Source organism: Pinus tabuliformis, chromosome 8 (assembly GCF_031772625.1).
Source record: "Pinus tabuliformis cultivar Carrire ecotype Pingquan chromosome 8, CPIR1, whole genome shotgun sequence".
Taxonomy (NCBI): domain Eukaryota; kingdom Viridiplantae; phylum Streptophyta; class Pinopsida; order Pinales; family Pinaceae; genus Pinus; species Pinus tabuliformis.
In genome coordinates this window covers 755,509,888-755,529,253 of record NC_142294.1, presented here as the reverse complement: position 1 = coordinate 755,529,253, position 19,366 = coordinate 755,509,888, and the positions used below count along the sequence as shown (strand labels likewise).

General features: G+C 37.2%; 1 protein-coding gene across 1 annotated transcript; it reads right to left on the bottom strand.

Moving 5' to 3' along the window:
• Positions 1-321: 321 nt before the first annotated feature.
• On the bottom strand, positions 322-2,284 carry LOC149237787 (uncharacterized). The gene is made up of 2 exons (XM_089366875.1): positions 1,130-2,284; positions 322-857 (listed from the first exon to the last, which is right to left on the bottom strand). The coding sequence occupies exons 1-2, from the start codon at positions 2,246-2,248 to the stop codon at positions 393-395; spliced, it is 1,584 nt and encodes a 527-aa protein (XP_089223001.1). The 5' UTR covers positions 2,249-2,284; the 3' UTR covers positions 322-392.
• Positions 2,285-19,366: the final 17,082 nt, after the last annotated feature.

Here is a 19,366-nt window from a genome sequence, read left to right as displayed (position 1 = left end):
CTTACGCCATGACCTGTAAGTGGACACATATATTTCCACTATATCGCCGATCTGATCACGCGGTCGGCCCACGGCCACCACTTTGTATGCACCCAGCGGAGCCACCGAACCGATTCGTTGCATCCAGCGGAGCCACAGAACCGGTCGATGCACCCAGTAACATCTGATGGTCAAAAAACATTTAATCGATAGGATTATGACAGAAAGGCAGTTGGGAGAATTGATTTCAGAAGGAAACGCCTTAAGGCGTAAAAAAAATTTCAACATGTGAGTTATTATGGTTAATTTTAAACCATAAAATATGATTACACAACCAAATAATAAAATCTTTAAAATTAAAATTTATTCAGTAATTGTATCATTATACAATTGAAAATATATTTACAGTGATCTCATCCCAAACAGACTCTCATGATTTGGTTGCAAACTTGTGAAACCTGGGTTTCACTTGAATATGCCATTACCCATCCCTTATCAACTTCCCCTGCATCCAATTTTTTCCCATTCCAACTGCCATCGTAGCCATGGTTATTGTGATAAATAACGACCTCGTCGTAGCAATTTTCATCTTTAAATAACTTTGAGTCTTCTTTCCACATATATATATGTAACATTCTCCCACCTGATCCGTTCCCACGGACGGTTTCATACACCTCAGGTTGGCCACGACGTGTGTTCTGTCTAAAACTTACACTAAAGCTATCACTCCTCCCCATGTTCGTGGTGATAAAGCACATCAACACTGGTAAATGTCTATGGACCTCTTGAAACACAAAAGGAGATGTAATTGTGTTTGTAGCATCCAGCTCTCCAACAGTCCGCGCAGTCTCCTCAGAACGCAATGCCTTCTCAAAGATCTGAAAGAAAATCACAATGAATTGATTTAAGTTGAAAGGAATTATTTCTTCAAATCTAATATCATATTTTTCACTATATATGGTAGTTGATGTTTGGACGTCTGCACAAATAACCCCAATTCAACTTCAACAATCCACAGCACAAATAAAACGTATTGTTTTCAAATTGAAACTATGATAGGCATAGCTTATTATCCATTATTCCCTAGGCATACACAGCTATGCTTTTTAATGAATAATTGTTCGATGTTAGAGATCCTTTAGACGCTCACCGAAGAATGGGAAATAGTTCCAATCTGAGTTGAAATTTGGAGACAATTGACCCTTTTCAGTTGACTCAATGCCTTTATGTTCTGCAGCTTCCAACACTCCTCTGCTCTAAGCTCTTCCAATGACCTCAAACCTTCAACATTCAGGGTTTCCAGTTCAATACACCCATTTACAGTCAGGAATTTCAGGTGTACAAGATTTGAAAGATTTGTCAAAGTCTTCAATTTTGAGCAACATTCCAGGTTCAGTCTTATAAGTGTTGATGGAAAGCCTTGAACCTGCATCAGGTTCCTGTTACATGCAAGATCAACAATTTCAAGCCCGGGGCAAGCACTATTAGGAATGTCAATCTTGGATAGGGATGTGTCATTCAAAGTGAAATCTCTCAAGGTATCCATGGAACTGTTATTAGCAGTAAAGTCAAACTTGGCTATTGGACAACTGTATATAGTCAAAACTTTGAGATGTTTCAACGATGCAATTCGTGCTGGTAAGATGGGCACTTTCGACTGATACAATTCTAACCTTTCCAAATAAGTCAGGTTTATATTAGGTGCGCTGATGCACATTAAATTGAGACATTCCATGAGAATCAACTCTTTTAAGTGCACCAAAGAGCCCACAGAACGTGGTAACTCTGTCAAATTTGTACTTCCTATGCTTAGTTGTTCTAACTTGTCCAGTAGTTCTAAGTTCTCGGGCAATTGGAGTAGAGGAGTATCGACTAAGTTGAGGTATCTTAAGGACGTTTGATGGGCCATTCCGAGGGGCAATTGCACCAAATGAGCACAGCCCTGGAAGTCAACATATTCAAGCGTGGATATTTCTCCCATAATATCCTCTGGTATAGAAAGATTCTTGCAGTTTCGCAGTGCCAGATATTGAAGTTGCAGTAACTGAGGAAAGGAATTGGGTAGTCTAGCGAGATGAATGCAGCCTGACAGATCTAAATGCCTTAAGATTTTAAGTTCCGAAAAGTCAATTGGGAGTGTTCGTAGAAAACTGAGATTTGTCAGCTGTATCTTTGTCACGTTTGTGAGGAAGGATCCTATCCACCCGAGAAAACGGAAAATAGATGGCATGTTGCCCTGCTGATTGCTGCTGGAGGTAACAGATGGCATGACCCCTTCCTGGCGCCTGAGCTGAAAACTGGCATGACGCGTTGCTGGGTAGGAGCAATGCCCTGAAGCTCTGCTGCGGAGAGAACGGAAATTGAAGCGGTCTCAGTCGCAGTATTTCCAAGATATGAAGACCTATTACCACGTTCTCCGTGGTACCGTTGATGAGTTGCATGAACTCTGTGAGTCTTGTGGTATGAACAATGCAAAGTTTCAGAAGAAGTTGAAGCGATGGAGGGAGAAGAAGTTGAAGCGATGGAGGGAGAAGAAATTGAAGGAAAAAAATAACCAGTAAAATAAAGATGCAGTAAGATAACAATGATTTCACTCAAATACCCTAGATAATTCTAATTGAAATCTGGATAATTATCATATATTGTTCTTAATTTATATATTGTTTTATGTAAATTTTGTTTCCTTATCTTAATTTATATATTGTTTTCTTTATTATAGATGAAATCAATCTTAATGTTCATACTATTAGTCTGGATTCATTAAATTTATAAATCACTTTCTTCAATTAATTTTTACATAGTAATTTTTTCACTTTTCCATTTTTCATTGATAGATTATATATTTGAAAAAAATACTCTCATCTAGTAAATTTTAACTTTCCAATTACTTAATTATAAATAATTAACTTTTTGTTACTCTTGAGAGGTCCACATTGTTTTTTTTTTTTTTTGAATCTAGGATAATCGGTAACTGGTGAGAGTTATCCTGAACAGACCCAGGATCAAATCTGACTGGCTGCCACTATAAACCTAGGCTACGTGCAACAACCTGCAAGCCGCACAATAGCAGGTAACTTATGCCTCAACAAGAGCCGAGACGTCCTCTATGGGGTCGCCTACTCTTCTAGCCAAGACACAACAGGTCAATATATACTCAATGGGATTTGAACCCTCATCTCGTGGGTATCACCCAGCGAAACTCACCGCTAAACCCTCCACATTGTTACTCTTGCTCTAGGAAGGCAAGTAAAGGACGTCCTCTTCTCCTTATTTTTCAATGGTTGGAACATTCTCAATGTGGGTCTCCAAAAAAATTTCTCTCACTTGTAGGTCCTTAACATGAGAAGTGGACCCTTCATGGACTTATAGACCAATTTTTCTTTAAAGCAAAAAAATCACAATTTGTCATAATGTGACCAAACCTATGGCACCTAACACATCTTAAAGGCACATTTACGTAACAGAGGGTTTGCATAAGATTTTAGGATTCTAAAACCAAATTAGTAGACTCGAAAATACTCACCGTCAAATCCATATCCACTAATACCTAAGCCATCGAACATTGAACTAAAGCTATAAATTTGTCATATACATCTAGTTTTTTCCCATTTTTATTCTGGATCACTTAAAGGCTTGAAATGTTTGACTGTTTGAGAGGAACATCTAGTAACTTGACCTAATTGATATTTTTATCTAGAGAATAATTCCTCATATCAAAGAGGGGATACCAGGGTTTGAGGCATAAGAATGCCAAATTTGAGCACTTGAGAGATTTCAAAATAACTTCTATGTCTTTCCTCTCCATTGACCATTGAGATGCATGATCTCTTCGAGTCTAATATCCTCTTCAACTACTGAGGAAATGCTCTTGCCCTTGGATTTAATGTATTTCTTCAATAGTTTACCCCTCATAGGACCTAGAGTCACACAAGAACCACCTTCTAGTAGAGGCAAAATCAAAGCACCTCTAATCAATCCCTAAGTAGTTCTAGGAGGTTCGTTATTGAAAGAACTAACTTTGAATTTTACTATACCTTTGCTCCATTAAATTGACAAATATTCTATAACTCTGTTTTGGAATAGGTAAGAATAAATGACTTCATTCTTGAAAGCTTTCCCTCCAATGGTCAAGAATTTAACAATCTTCCATGCATAAGTGACACGGAGTAAGTGTGCCATGACCAACATCATCCTGTTCTAAATCAATAAATAAATTAGAAGAAAGACCATCATTCACACATCTGCTTAGATATGCTATCTTGTGAGGGGATTGAATGCTATCCAAACAACAATTAGCCACTTCACTATCCACTTCATAGAGTTGACAAATCCATTTGGTTAGATCCTTAGTGGAGGGTCCTAAATGATGCAGGGATATATCTCTCTCCAAAAGTGAGTCTTCTAAATTGTCAATAAGGAACCCTTAGACCACTTCCACCATTTTGATGGAAAATAATTACTTAAACAACCCTAAATTCTTGTGGCCAAAACCTACCGTTTCTATCTCATCACATTGCTTCCACCAACATTATTTTTCATAATTTGTCTTCATATTGTATTCAGTAATTAATTATTATATTTACCTCAACATTACAATATATCATTATAATGATTTTGCCCTAACATTTTAATTAAAATATAAAAATCATTTTTATCATAAAATTTATTTGATTTTGTGATAATGCAAAGAAATACAAAAAGTTGCATATGCATATTTGCAAAATAAGTAAATAAGAAGCATGGAATTTGGTGCTAAAAATATACAATGTGTTGTATTCATTTGTACACCTTATGCATTTCATACATGTTGATGTATGGGTACATTTAAATGTTTGTTACATATCATTAATAATTGCAATAAACATACTAAAACTTTTAAGTGTCATATTGGTATTGTTTTTTTTTACTATATTGTTACTATTATTTTTACTATCAATATTAATATCTAATATAATTTAAATGGTTAATAAATATTGATAAATATGAATCCATGATAAACATCAAAACACTTATTTCATAGTACATCTCACATTGTTAAGATTATATATATATAAACTAAATTATAACCTTAATATTATTATTAATTATAAAAATAATTAAGATTGAGTTAAACACACACACATATATATTTAAAAAAACATGTAATAAGATTATTAACCATGGAGATTCACCCTTACTTAACGATGAATATTTTTACCCTTAAAATAGGCTTTGTTACAATACCATATGTTAAATCATACCAACAAGACTTTTAACACTTTGTTTCACAGACAACAGGGGGGCCACAGATAACAAACTCGATGGAGAACTTAGCATCACTAACAAGGAGAAAAAACTTTACCATGATAACCAAGGGAGATTCCCATTGAGCTTTTTGCATGCATTGAACTAAGGTCTAGGACACCTCTTTAACTCGCCTTAGAGCCGCATATCCCTTGAAGATGCCAAGGTCCTAACTTTTGCTATAGTTTGTGCACACCCCAATCCAGGGTTTGCCATAACATGTTAAAAACCCACCCTCCAGTGCCTCTAAACAACTCACAGTCACTGAAACGAGCTCCTCCCTTGGAGTTGCAGAGAGTCCCTTGACATTGGTGCACCCAAAACCCCCATACAAACTCTACTGAATTCGAAACACCACCTTCTAGAGCTATCATCCACCAACTTCACTATCACATGCGTGAGAAATAAATTGTCTACCATGTTGCATGTAGGTGAGGTGCCACGCCGCCCCTACTCTTCGTCCGAAAAGTTGATGGTGTCAGGGCCCCGAGTTGGCACCAAGGTCAATGGGTCTACCATGTTGCATGTAGGTGAGGTGCCATGCCGCCCCTACTCTTCGTCCGAAAGGCTGATGGTGTCAGGGCCCTGAGTTGTCACCAAAGTCAATGGGCACCCATTATGGGCCATACTCACTTGGAGCGGCGAAAAGCTGACTTGGAGGTGCGATGAGCATGCCCACACGGAGGAGAGGCGCCCAAGTCGATAGAAGGCTTAGTGTGCATGAGAGTTGGAGGGGAGCACGCCCTAGGCGCACCCACACAAGGCATGGTGTTGGGCGAGATGTAGTGGGCATGACACAAGGGCGCGCTCACCCACACAACAGAGTATAGCGGAGGGTGTTTGGGAGAGCGTCTACCCATGTCAGAACGAAGAGCATGCAAAGGAAAGTGTGTGCGTCACAAACTTTAGTGACAACCTAACTCGGTGGACCCATGCCCACAGGCATGCCCGCATCAAGGTGGGGCACCCAAGCGCCGAGACGTAACGTGCAAGGCAAGTGGGCGACAGCAATAGACGAAGCAAGCAAGCGGGTGTGACAAGCAAGTAAGGAGGTAGCACACGACATGACATAACAAACAAGGTAGCGACTGACAAGGCAAGACGAAGCACCCAAGCAGGGGCACGCCCGCCCAGCAAGGGCACTAGCCTGCCCATAAGCAGGTCGACCTAAGGGTGCACCCACCCATCAAAGGGTGCCCGCCTCCCCGTAGGCAAGTCGGCCTAGGGGTGTTTGAAAAAACTTAAAGGTCGGCTCAAGTGATGAAGGGGCATCGACCCATGAAAAGAAAGGAGGTGTGACATGTATAAATGCAAGTGAAGACATTCGACTAAGGAGCATCAACCAAGTTTGACCAAGTAGAAGATACATCGCCGAAGGTCACACTAAGGGGCGACTCTGCAATATTGTAGAAACTCAGAAGTTCACACATTACAGGAGGATGCAACAAGGAGGGCGTAGAGCAAGGTGGGGCTCACCCAACAAGCTTGTATGACTGGGCTCGTGTTGGTTTTTTGTTATGGGTAGACAAGTTGGGGTTTCTCGGCAGGTCGAACGTAGGTGGGACTGCACAACTTAGGCAAAATGTGTAGGCAGGATTGCACGACTTGGACAAAACGTGCAGGGAAGGCTTGCATGACTTGGGTAGATTGGGTGGATGAGTTTGCTGCTTTGAACTAGGCAATTGCCACACCACTTGTATGTTGTAAAACACTGTTATATCATATTTTGTAGAAGTTTAATAAAAGTTGGGGCGAATAGTTTTGGGGAGTTGCCCCCTCCCATCGTAGATTTGAGTCACTGTCATAATTGCGATATCGTATTACTGTCATGTTTTATATTGAAATTGATGCTATTGCATAATTGAATAAGTGAATATAAATGAAGTAAGATAGATTGACTAGATGTTATTTCTGTTGCATAATTAAAAAAAGGAACACTTAATAAAAAATTGTAGGCATATTCTAAATAAAAGTATCTTTGAAAAGTGAAATTTCGCCAATACCACACAACGTCCACAATAGGCTTAAGTCTTGTGCCACAATAGGCTTAAATCACCACAACGTAATGCCTTAACAAGTGAGATTACAAGACCCCACATTAATCCGTAAATCAACCATACCCATACCCATCACCCAATCTAGGAAAAAAACTCTGAATTATTATTGTGTTAACAAAATAAACCCATAATTGATATTTTCCAGTCTCAAAAGTAACCCCTAAAAGGAAACCTCGCAACTATTGGGTAATCCTGATTGGTCAGACTGTCTGGTTGGTTGCCATGGAAGAAGAACCCGGATGCAACCGACAATTAAATGTTAAATAAGGGTTTCTATCCCAATTTCCATAGTACAATCTGTTGCCTTTTTTTGCTCTGAACTTACGGAATTTAATCATGTCCCCGAAGAAGTCGAGGGCAACCGCAGAAAGGAAGTTGCTGGCAGGATTCCGGTGCAAACGATCAGACGGGAAACGATGGCGCTGTTCTCAACCCCGCGCGCAGGGCAGGAGCTACTGCCAACGTCATTATGAAAAAATTAAACGGTATACCCACAAAAAGAAGAACCTCAACACAAGCAGATCGCCGGAATCAGAGATTGGTATAACAAAGCATTGTGTGAGCAGCGAGTACAAGATACGGGAGCCCCAGATAGCTGAAACCCTCGTGTTGCCCAGCGATATATTTGCGCTACACGATCTCAGAAATGTTCTAACAGTAGAGTCGTGGAGAGGAGATCTTACAGAGGTGGAGAGATCGAGACTTTGTGCATTTCTTCTAGAAGGGCAGAACAATAATGATGTGGCTAAATCTCTGCTCTGCGGGGAGAATTTCAACTTTGGGAATCAGGCGGTTGCATGGGGAGCGAGCGTGTGCAAGGAGGAGCAATGCCCTGAAGCTCTGCTACGGAGAGAACGAAATTTGAAGCAATCTCAGTCGCTGTATTTCAGAGCTATGAGGGCCTATTACGACGCTTTCATAGGTAGCATTGATGAGTTGAATCAACTCTGTGAGTCTTGTAGTATGGATGATGTAATGTTCCGGAAGGCGCTGAAGGTATGGAGGGAGAAGAAGTTACAGGAAACAAAGAATTTGTAAAGTAAAGATTCAGTGCAGAAGGGAAAGGGATTGTTTGGGGTTTTGCTTTCCCTGTGGTTAGGGTTACAATGTGGCCAGTTGTTAAAGGACACAAGATACCCAGAAAAAGCTCAAGATTTAGTATTTCCAATATATAAATCAATTCTGTGAGTCTTGTAGTATGGATAATGTAATGTTCCGAAAGGCGCTGAAGGTATGGAGGGTGAAGAAGTTACAGGAAACAAAGAATTTGTAAAGTAAAGAATCAGTGCAGAAGGGAAAGAGGAAAAGGAATTGTTTGGGGTTTTGTTTTCCCTGTGGTTAGGGTTACAAAGTGGCCAGTTGTTAAAGGACACAAGATACCCAGAAAAAGCTCAAGATTTAGTTTTTCCAATACGTAAATCAACTCTGTGAGTCTTGTAGTATGGATGATGTAATGTTTCGGAAGGCGCTGAAGGTATGGATGGAGAAGAACTTACAGGAGACAAAGAATTTGTAAAGTAAAGATTCAGTGCAGAAGGGAAAGGGGAAAAGGGATTGTTTGGGATTTTGCTTTCCCTGTGGTTAGGGTTACAATGTGGCCAGTTGTTAAAGGACACAAGATACCCAGAAAAAGCTCAAGATTTAGTATTTCCAATACATAAATGAAATGGTTATTTTAGTTTTTCCAATACATAAATGAAATGGTTATTAGTCCAAAAAGAATGTGGTTTAACAGTTAGGTGGGGATTTTTGGTCTTACATGAAAACATTACCTATATGTATCTCTATAGACTTTTTAGTCCTACAGGCAGTTGCACTATGAATCTCTGGAAACAAGCAGCACATTATACCTACAAGCAACAATATGTACCTCTGGAAGTGAAAAAAAATGAAATAGTTTTTGTGTAGATGAAATTGTTTTTTGTTAAATGTTTTAAATGAGTTGTAATTAGAAAATTTCATATATATATATATAATAAAATAAAATTGATGTTATATATAAAATATAAAATATTAAAGTGATATTTTTGTTTCATTACCCTTTTATTTGTTTTTCCACAATTGAATAGAGAAATATTTTTAAACAAGATGGAGAAAAATCGATTCATAATTTTAGTCTAAAATGCCTTTATAACTCTGCAATGAACAGTTTAGGTCAAAATTCTACAGAAGTGATGCCTTAGTCTAAAATGCCTTTATGCCTCTGCAATGATCAGTTTAGGTCAAAATTCTACAGAAGTGATGCCTTACAGTTATCGGTGTAGTCAAAATTTTACATAATCATTACCCCATTAATTTTTCATAGATTCTTAAAAGATGAAATGTTTTTCTCTCAAATTTCCTATAAATTGTTATATGGTAATTAATAACTAAATTATAATTTTCAATTTTCAATTAACAATTAACAATTATTTTCTTCCAATTATAGAGTTAATTGAAATTTATTTGTTTTTTAATTGTAGATTCAATTTTTTTGTTATTATTATTATTTTTTTTCATCTTTTAGTTTCATCATGTTTTTTTCTTTCTTCTTAAGCTCAAGTTCCTGAGCTATCTTGGCCACCTCCTAGTCTCATTTAAGCTTCTTCTCTTGTGCAATCCAAGCTACTTCTTACTTAGCAACCTGCTTTTTGGCAAGGGCCTCCCTCTCGGCTTGAGGTCTCTCCTTTTTTGCCTGTGAATAATCATAACCCATTGTAAAGATGACTTCTACAAAATTTGAAGCACTTTTCTACTTTTCCTCCTCAGCCTACATTTCTGATTGGTAATCCAATTCGCACTTGCATGCTATGCAATTATTTTTCACTACAGAATTGGCATAATATCTATGGAATGTCATATCCTAGAAACTGAAGATAGTAAGGGCATCATATTCAACTTTTGGCTTCTTTCATATCCTTTGACTAATAGGATCTAAGGTGGAATGAAATGTGTGGCCAAGGAGCTTTCTTGTCCCGTGAAAGCACCCCACCCTACCTATCCCTTTGTGCAGTAGGGAAGGAGGTTTAGTTTCTCCAAATATTCTCATATATGAGTTATCCTTATCAACAAACCGATCTCTAAGTGTGGGGAGTATTTGCCTTGCCTCTTCTGACATGCATGGGGTAGGTACATTAAATAAGACTTCATAGAAGGGCATAAATAAGTCTTGGCAGATCTTGGTGTAAGATTGGATATAGTTGGACTCCCATAGAACTTTGCAATATATGTGAATTGGATCCTGCTTCACTCTCCATTTCCAACCCATTGCAAGGAATGCATGATTCATGTAGATGGCATATAAAAGATATGATGCCATGAAGGATTGAGGTTGTTGTACTTTACCTAGATTCTCGGCTTGCTTGATGTTATTTTTCAGGCAGAGTGGAAGGATGTTAGGCTAGTTGAAATTGTTTCCTACAACTATTTTATACTACATCAAGGAAACCCATCATTCATAGAATGTCTCTGTGTTCGCTCAACCATATAGCCTACACAACATAGTGACTGCCAACTAAAAGGGACTTCTCAACAAAATTTTAGGCTACTCTTTATTCGACCAAGACTTGAAGCTTCCCATTGTTGATCTATCATGTTATTGGTTCTTTGGGAAGAATCCTGAAACGCTTTATCTAGTCCTCATCTAGTGTTATATCTTCCTTTGGAAACTTGTAGTATATCAATATTAGAAGCACTAAAGGAAGAAAAGGGTATCCCTAATCATGGCTTCTTTAGGGTTGGAATTTTTTATAACCCATTCAACTACCTCTACACATGGAAGGGTAGAAGATGAGCAACAACTCTGCGCAACCAAGACTTTCTCACACTCCTATACACCTCTAAGTTTGGGTCGTCTTTTGGTATGTTTTCTCTCTAGAATATCTTTTATACCTCTAGCCATAAATATGCTATATTCCGGTAAAGGAGGAAGGGTTGAGTGTTTGAGGCTTGAGGATGCATTGTACGCTTGATAAGGAGAAGTAGGCTTGATGGAGACTGTAGGGCACACTAGGAACAGGCAAGGGAGACTGAATGAGGTGCACTAGTGAAGGTTGAAGGGGGATTCCTTGATTGTTGTTGGAGCATCATGAACCAAACTAGGAGGAAGGATTGTGAAAAGGGCGTAGTTCAGAGAAGGAAAGAGAGCTTGTTGCTTGGGAGTGTGCTATCCACTCTTGGAGGGTGCATGGTGCACTCCGAACAAGGAAGGGGTCATGACTAAGGCTTAAGAATGTGCCATTAGGACAAGGGAAGCGCCATGAGTTAAGAGTAAAATCAAGTGTGACACATATAAACTCATTAAAAAAACTTAGATAGGGTCAAACACTAAGAAATATACATCAAAATGCTAGTTTAAAAACACTCTGCGCGTACAATAGACTAAGTGTGTGCGACTGTAACCAAAAGTGTTGTTTTACAACTAACAAAGGTATTGTGACCATGAAATGCACTATAGATGTTCTAAACAATGCGACGACACTTAGGGATGAACAAGAACACTTGAAACATGAAAAATGACATGAAGCGACACTTGATAAGATAGTTTGGTAGACTCCAAAATTTGAATGTAGCCAAATTTTGGAGGATGTTGTAGCGGCGACAACAGGTAGTTAGGACTCCAAGTAATGAATATGTGTTGGAAGGAGACAAAGAAGGATTATATTTGGGTATAAATGATGAGAGTTGGTTGTGGCTTAGGATATTGGGCCACCTAAATATTTCATTATCTAATTAAATTGGGTAAAAATGGTGTTGTTTGAGACATGCCCAAAATCACTAAACCTAAAAATAATTTATGAAAATCATGCCAATTTGGAAAACATTCAAGAGTACAGTTCAAAGCAAAGGAATATTCTACAAAAGGGCCTTTGGAGATGATGCATATAGACATATGTGGACCCACAAGAATGATATCTCCACGAGGTGAGAAATACTTTAAGTTGTTGATTGACGATTACACAAGGATGGTTGGCTTAGTATGTTGAAAAATAATTATGAAGCTTTTGAAAATTTCAAAATATTCAAAGCACTAGTAGAAAACAAATGGATCTTAAATTAAATGCCTTAGATTAGATAAAGGAGGAGGTTACACATGTAATGAATTTTATGGCTTATGTGAACAACATGGGATTAAGAGACAATTATCCATAGATATAACCCCTCAACAAAATGAAGTAGTTGAAAGGATGAACATAACAATCTAGGAAATGGGTAGAGTTATGCTCAATGAATCAAAGGTACTCCATAATGTTTGGGGAGAAGCTATTCAAATTGTAGTTCAAATTATTAACAAGGCTCATGTAAGAGTAACTAGTGATAAATCTCCTTATGTATTGTGGTATGGAAGAGTTGCTTTTGTAAAGCAATTTAAGGTCTTTGGAAGCAAATGTTTCATCAAAAGGAATGAGGAAAATATTGGAAATTTTGATTTAAGATCAAATGAAGGGATATTTCTTGGCTACTCCTCAAATATCAAAGGTTACAAGTGATACAACAAGAGACTCCACAAGATAGTTGAAAGCATAGATGTAAGAATAGATGGACCTGTTCACACTAGAATACAACCACATCATGATGAACCAATAAAATATGAGCCAATAGAGGATGAATTCAAGGACCATTAAGAATATGAGGAACATGAAGAATCTTAGGAAGAAGAATTAGTAGAATCTTGACATCCAAATATTTCATCAAGGTATGTACAAAAACACCATAATGAGATTCAAATTCTTGGTGACAAAGAAAAAGGGGTGCAAACTAGAAAATAAAATTCATAGGTGCATCTTGACATGCAAACCTAGAACTATTATCTGTGATAGAACCTCAAAAAATTTCACAAGCAAGCCAAGACAATCATTAGATCAAAGAAATGAATGAAGAATTGGATCAAATAGAGAAGAATAAATTATGTGATCTTGTTCCAAGGCCGAAGGAAAAAAATATGATAGGAACTAAATGGGTTTTCAAAAACAACTTAAATAAATATGGGCGAGTGGTTAGAAACAAGGCAAGGCTTATCTGTAAGGGGTATTCTTATAAAGGAGGATTATGCTTTGAAGACAAAATTTCTCCTCTTGTAAGAATTTAAGCAATTGGAATTTTTTTAGCATTTTCTTGCTATCAAAGATTCAAAGTTTATCATATGGATGTTAAGTCAACATTTTTAAATGGTCACATAGAGGAGGATTTATGTGTTGAGAAATGAGAAGATTTTCTATTTTTCAATAATAAAGATTATGTTTGTAAATTCAAGAAATCTCTAAATGGATTAAAGAAAGCACCAAGGGCATGCTATTACATGGTAGACATGTATTTGTACCAACAATGTTTTAAGAAATAGACCGCTAACAACAATCTCTACATCAAGGTTGAAGGTAATAGCCCATTGTTAGTTGTAGAGTATGTTGATGACACAAGTTTTGGTAACTGTAATATTGCATTAATGAGTCAAAGGTTTTAAGCTACTATGCATTCAAAGTTTGAAATTCCTGCACTTAGAGAATTGCCATTTTTTCTTGGAATACAAGTTCAACAAACAAAACAATGACTTTTTCTTTCTCAAACTATGTACCTCAAATAAATTCTAAGAATGTTTGGGATGGAGGACAATAAACCTACAAGTACACCCACGGTTACAAGTTGTAGCCTCAACAAGGATGAAGAATATCCAAAAGTCAATAAACATGCCTATAGATCAATGATTGGGAGTGTACTCTATCTCACAACTACAAGACCCAACATTATGTACGAAGTTAGATTGGTGGGACAATTTTAGTCAAATCCTTAGGAAACTCATCTCATGGAAGTCAAAAGATATTTAAATATATAGCAAGGAACTTTAGACTTTGGTTTATGGTATCCTAAGGATACAAAATTTACTCTACAAGATTCAACATTAATTTCCATACTACTAGTCTAGGAATTATGAAGATCCGAGAGGGATAAAAGCTTCCAGACACTCAATGGATCCAAAATTAACATGGATTCACTGGTTTTAATAGACAATGGATGCTCTCATCATATGATAGGAGATAAAACCATATTTCTCTCTCTAAAATAGGTCAAGGGTGGTAATGTTATTCTTGGAAATGATACATCAACTATGTAATTGGAAAATGAAAAGTCAACCTTGATAATAACAAGACTAATGTTGAGAATGTTCTAGTTGTCAAATATTTAAATCACAACATCTTGAGTGTACTTCAGATGGTTGATAGAGGACATGAAGTCACATTCAACTCCAAAGGATGTAGAATTAGGAAGGAAAACTTTGGAAAATTAGTAGAAAAAGGGATCACGATGTCAAATAATATATATGTACTAAAAGGAAGCAATGGCATCAATAAGGGATTGAAGGCAATCTCTTCTTCACATTATCAATAAAAAGAGAAACACCCAGTTGCAGTCCATCACACCATGTCCTATTCACAAGGTGTACTATAAAAGATATAAGAACTATTAACATTAGTGAGATGAGGAACCAAGGATACAAATGATGCATACATCCATGTCAAAGGAAATGAATCAACATATGTAGGTAAAGTAAATGCAAGTAAAACCTCAAATGAAATAAGAAGTAGGATTCCTCAAGGGAATGAAAATGCACGAATGACAGATTTGAACTAATTGTTGCAGCATGAACAAGTGACGTGAATGATGAACTTTAAAATAAGCACAAAGACTATCATCTTTCAAAAGGTGAAAACCTATAACAAGAATCGCAATAACTATTTAGTGTTCATACAGGGACAACCAATATGCACATGATAGCACAATTTGGAGGAATCAACAAGTTATAAGAATCACAACAACCCATTGATCAACTGAATAGCATAGACTACAAAAGATGATATACAAAGGAAGAAGGAAGAGGTTTTAATAGACAATGGATGCTCTCATCATATGATAGGAGATAAAGCCATATTTCTCTCTCTAAAATAGGTCAAGGGTGGTAATGTTATTCTTGGAAATGATACATCAACTATGTTATTGGAAAATGAAAAGTCAACCTTGACAATAAAAGGACTAATGTTGAGAATGTTCTACTTGTCAAATATTTAAATCAAAACATCCTGAGTGTACTTCAGATGGTTGATAGAGGACATGAAGTCACGTTCAACTCCAAACGATGTAGAATTAGGCAGTAAAACTTTGGAAAATTAGTAGAAAAAGGGATCACGATGTCAAATAATATATATGTACTAAAAGGAAGCAATGTCATGAATAGGGGATTGAAGGTAGTCTCTTCTTCACATTATCAATAAAAAGAGAAATATCGAGTTGCAGTCCATCACACCATGTCCTATTCACAAGGTGTACTATAAAAGATATAAGAACTACTAACATTAGTGAGATGAGGAACCAAGGATACAAATGATGCGTACATCCATATCAAAGGAAATGAATCAACATATGTAAGTAAAGTAAATGCAAGTAAAACCTCAAATGAAATAAGAAGTAGGATTCCTCAAGGGAATGAAAATGCACGAATGATAGATTTGAACTAATTGTTGCAGCATGAACAAGTGAAGTGAATGATGAACTTTAAAATAAGCACAAAGACTGTCATCTTTCAAAAGGTGAAAACGTATAACAAGAATTGCAATAACTATTTAGTGTTCATACAGGGACAACCAATATGCACATGATAGCATGATTTGGAGGAAACAACAAGTTAGAAGAATCACAACAACCCATTGATCAACTGAATAGCATAGACTACAAAAGATGATATACAAAGGAAGAAGGAAGAGGTTTTAATAGACAATGGATGCTCTCATCATATGATATGAGATAAAACCATATTTCTCTCTCTAAAATAGGTCAAGGGTGGTAATGTTATTCTTGGAAATGATACATCAACTATGTAATTGGAAAATGAAAAGTCAACCTTGATAATAAAAGGACTAATGTTGAGAATGTTCTACTTGTCAAATATTTAAATCACAACATCCTGAGTGTACTTCAGATGGTTGATAGAGGACATGAAGTCACATTCAACTCCAAAGGATGTAGAATTAGGAAGGAAAACTTTGGAAAATTAGTAGAAAAAGGGATCACGATGTCAAATAATATATATGTACTAAAAGGAAGCAATGACATCAATAAGGGATTGAAGGCAATCTCTTCTTCATATTATCAATAAAAAGAGAAATACCCAGTTGCAGTCCATCACACCATGTCCTATTCACAAGGTGTACTATAAAAAATATAAGAACTACTAACATTAGTGAGATGAGGAACCAAGGATACAAATGATGCATACATCCATATCAGAGGAAATGAATCGACATATGTAGGTAAAGTAAATGCAAGTAAAACCTCAAATGAAATAAGAAGTAGGATTCCTCAAGGGAATGAAAATGCACGAATGACAGATTTGAACTAATTGTTGCAGCATGAACAAGTGAAGTGAATGATGAACTTTAAAATAAGCACAAAGACTATCATCTTTCAAAAGGTGAAAACCTGTAACAAGAATTGCAATAACTATTTAGTGTTCATATAGGGACAACCAATATGCACATGATAGCACGATTTGGAGGAATCAACAAGTTAGAAGAATCACAACAACCCATTGATCAACTGAATAGCATAGACTACAAAAGATGATATACAAAGGAAGAAGGAAAGAGAACTAACACAACGCACCCCAAGACTACATCAAAAGTATTAAGGTGCAACGAAGGCAAATCAACAAGAAAAATAAATAGTAAGGGCACATAAAAAAGATCTATAGCGTAAGGAAGAAGAAAACCATTGTTAAAGTGTTGAATTTAGCGTAAGGAAGAAGAAAACCATTGTTAAAGTGTTGAATTTAGCGTAAGGAAGAAGAAAACCATTGTTAAAGTGTTGAATTTTTTTGTTTGTGCAGGTGTGACCAATGTAGAGTACAGTGGGTAGAGATAGAACTAGTGTGAGAGTGACCATAGCCAACATGAGAGCATGCTACAAGCCAATTTGGGTGGAGTCGGCATGTTGTGGTGCATTGTATGAATGTGTTATGCTCGGAGAATGCATGGTTTCTTGTAGAGGATGAATAGGTCCATAGGAATATTAGACATGACAAAAGAAAGAAGAAATTGTGTTCAAGGGAAACATGCCAAAATTAAAGGTTGAAAAGAATAGTTGCACATGAAAGGAAGCAAAGATTGACCTTAGATGAAATCGAAAGAAAAAAAAGCAATCATATGTGGCATAATGAGAATAAGGAAAGTGCTACTTATTAAAAGGAACCTCAATCTAGGAGGAGTTGTAAAAGGGAACAACACCTAATGTTTTAGAATTTATGTCATTTGATCAAAAGGTATATCAAGGAAGCACATGTCTAAGGGAAGTCTAGAATACACATTATTTCCAGAGTTCACAACCATAAAGAACCTAAGAGATTATCACTAGTTTCCTTCACAAGGAAAGAGGGCAGTTGATCACATATGGTAGGGATAGCTATATGCCAAAAGGTCAGAGAAAAGGATACACAATCAAATCAAGGGGAGATGCAAGCTTAGTAGAAGTAGCATGGGTTGAGGAGGAGATGTTTGCACTCAAAAGATGAAGAAATTAAAATTTTGCATTCTTATTTATTTTAGTAGACAGTAGAGCCAATAGCCCAACATATCAAAGTAGGGGTACCATTTGGCTATTGGAATAATTATCAGTATCTACTTCTACAATTGAACAACAGCAGAAGTAAGGTGGTGTTTGGACCATAATGCATAGGCAAGTTGTTTATGCTTGGTGTCAACCTCATTTGGGAAAATGAGCAGCTAAATCCTTGTACCGGAAGAATGATCAAAGTGGGAGTAGTTAAATCCCTTTCCCATTGGTTTCAAAGGGGAATGATGATCATCCATTAGCACCTCAAAGCCAAGAGGAGAATGATAAGTAATTGGCAATTCAAAAGAAAAGGGGGAGAGTGAGTAGACAATGGTAGTTTCATTAATATAACATAGGGAAGCCCAAAATCCATCAATGACTAGTAATGTTAGGTGGTGTTTCCATCAATGTCAAAGGGGTAGATTGTTGAGTATGTTGTCATTGTTGTCAAGTCTAGCCAATGATGTCAAGTGATATCAAGCTTAGGGGGAGATTGTTGAATTTTCATGCATGATGCTTATGTTGTTATTGATGTCTTGATTGTTTCTATTAACAATGTGCTAAGATCATGATGACTTGGTTGTTTGTTGAGTAGCCCATCTTAGAAGGTACTTTGTTTGCAAGTAACTTGTTCAAATGCACATGAAAAATGTTTGGTTGGATATCTCTCTCAGGGAGCTTTCCAATGGTCTATGGCACTTATTCTAACTATTCAATAATGAAGAAAAATATTTAGTTTGAGGTAATGGATTTTAAGAAAGATGTGGACCCTAGATGACATGGAAAGGCGACTTGGTAGAGACAGGTGGTAGATGATGATGTGGCACCCTATGGTCATGACACATGACAGGTGGATTTGGCCTTTTTGGGTCGCCAAGTGGCCCTTTTTCAAGTAATACATGTCAATGAATTGGTGGTGATGTGGCAGGACAATTACTTGGAAGTGACGTGGAAAAGAGATGGTCCATCATTCATAAGCCACTGGTGCATAGTAGTGGTGGCATGTAATGGGTCCATTTAACCTCATTTGGCACCACATTGCATGAAAGTAAACTGCATAGGACAAAAAATCCAAACCTTCTCCCCCTCCGCCCCTCCCTCCTCCACACTTGTTAAAGTTTGGATAGGTGTGGGAGGAGGGAGTGTTGAAGTGACTTCTCTACCGTTGGATTTGGGTATATCACTAGATCACAGGGCACACTTTAAAAAAGTGGAGGATATTTAATTTCACATAGGACAAACTATGAATCCCAACCCCTCCCAGCCTCTTGTTAATGTTCATATATTCGTGGGGAAAGTGACTTCTCCATTTTTTATTTGAACGTGTCATTGGGTGCACCTTAGAAAATCTGGGATATTTAACACTGGGAGAATTGCATAGGTCCAGGCTTAAGCGCTGAGTTAGGCTTAAGCACTCGGTTTTGACCTATGGTCATATGTTCTAGAGAGCATGAAAATAACAGGATATGATT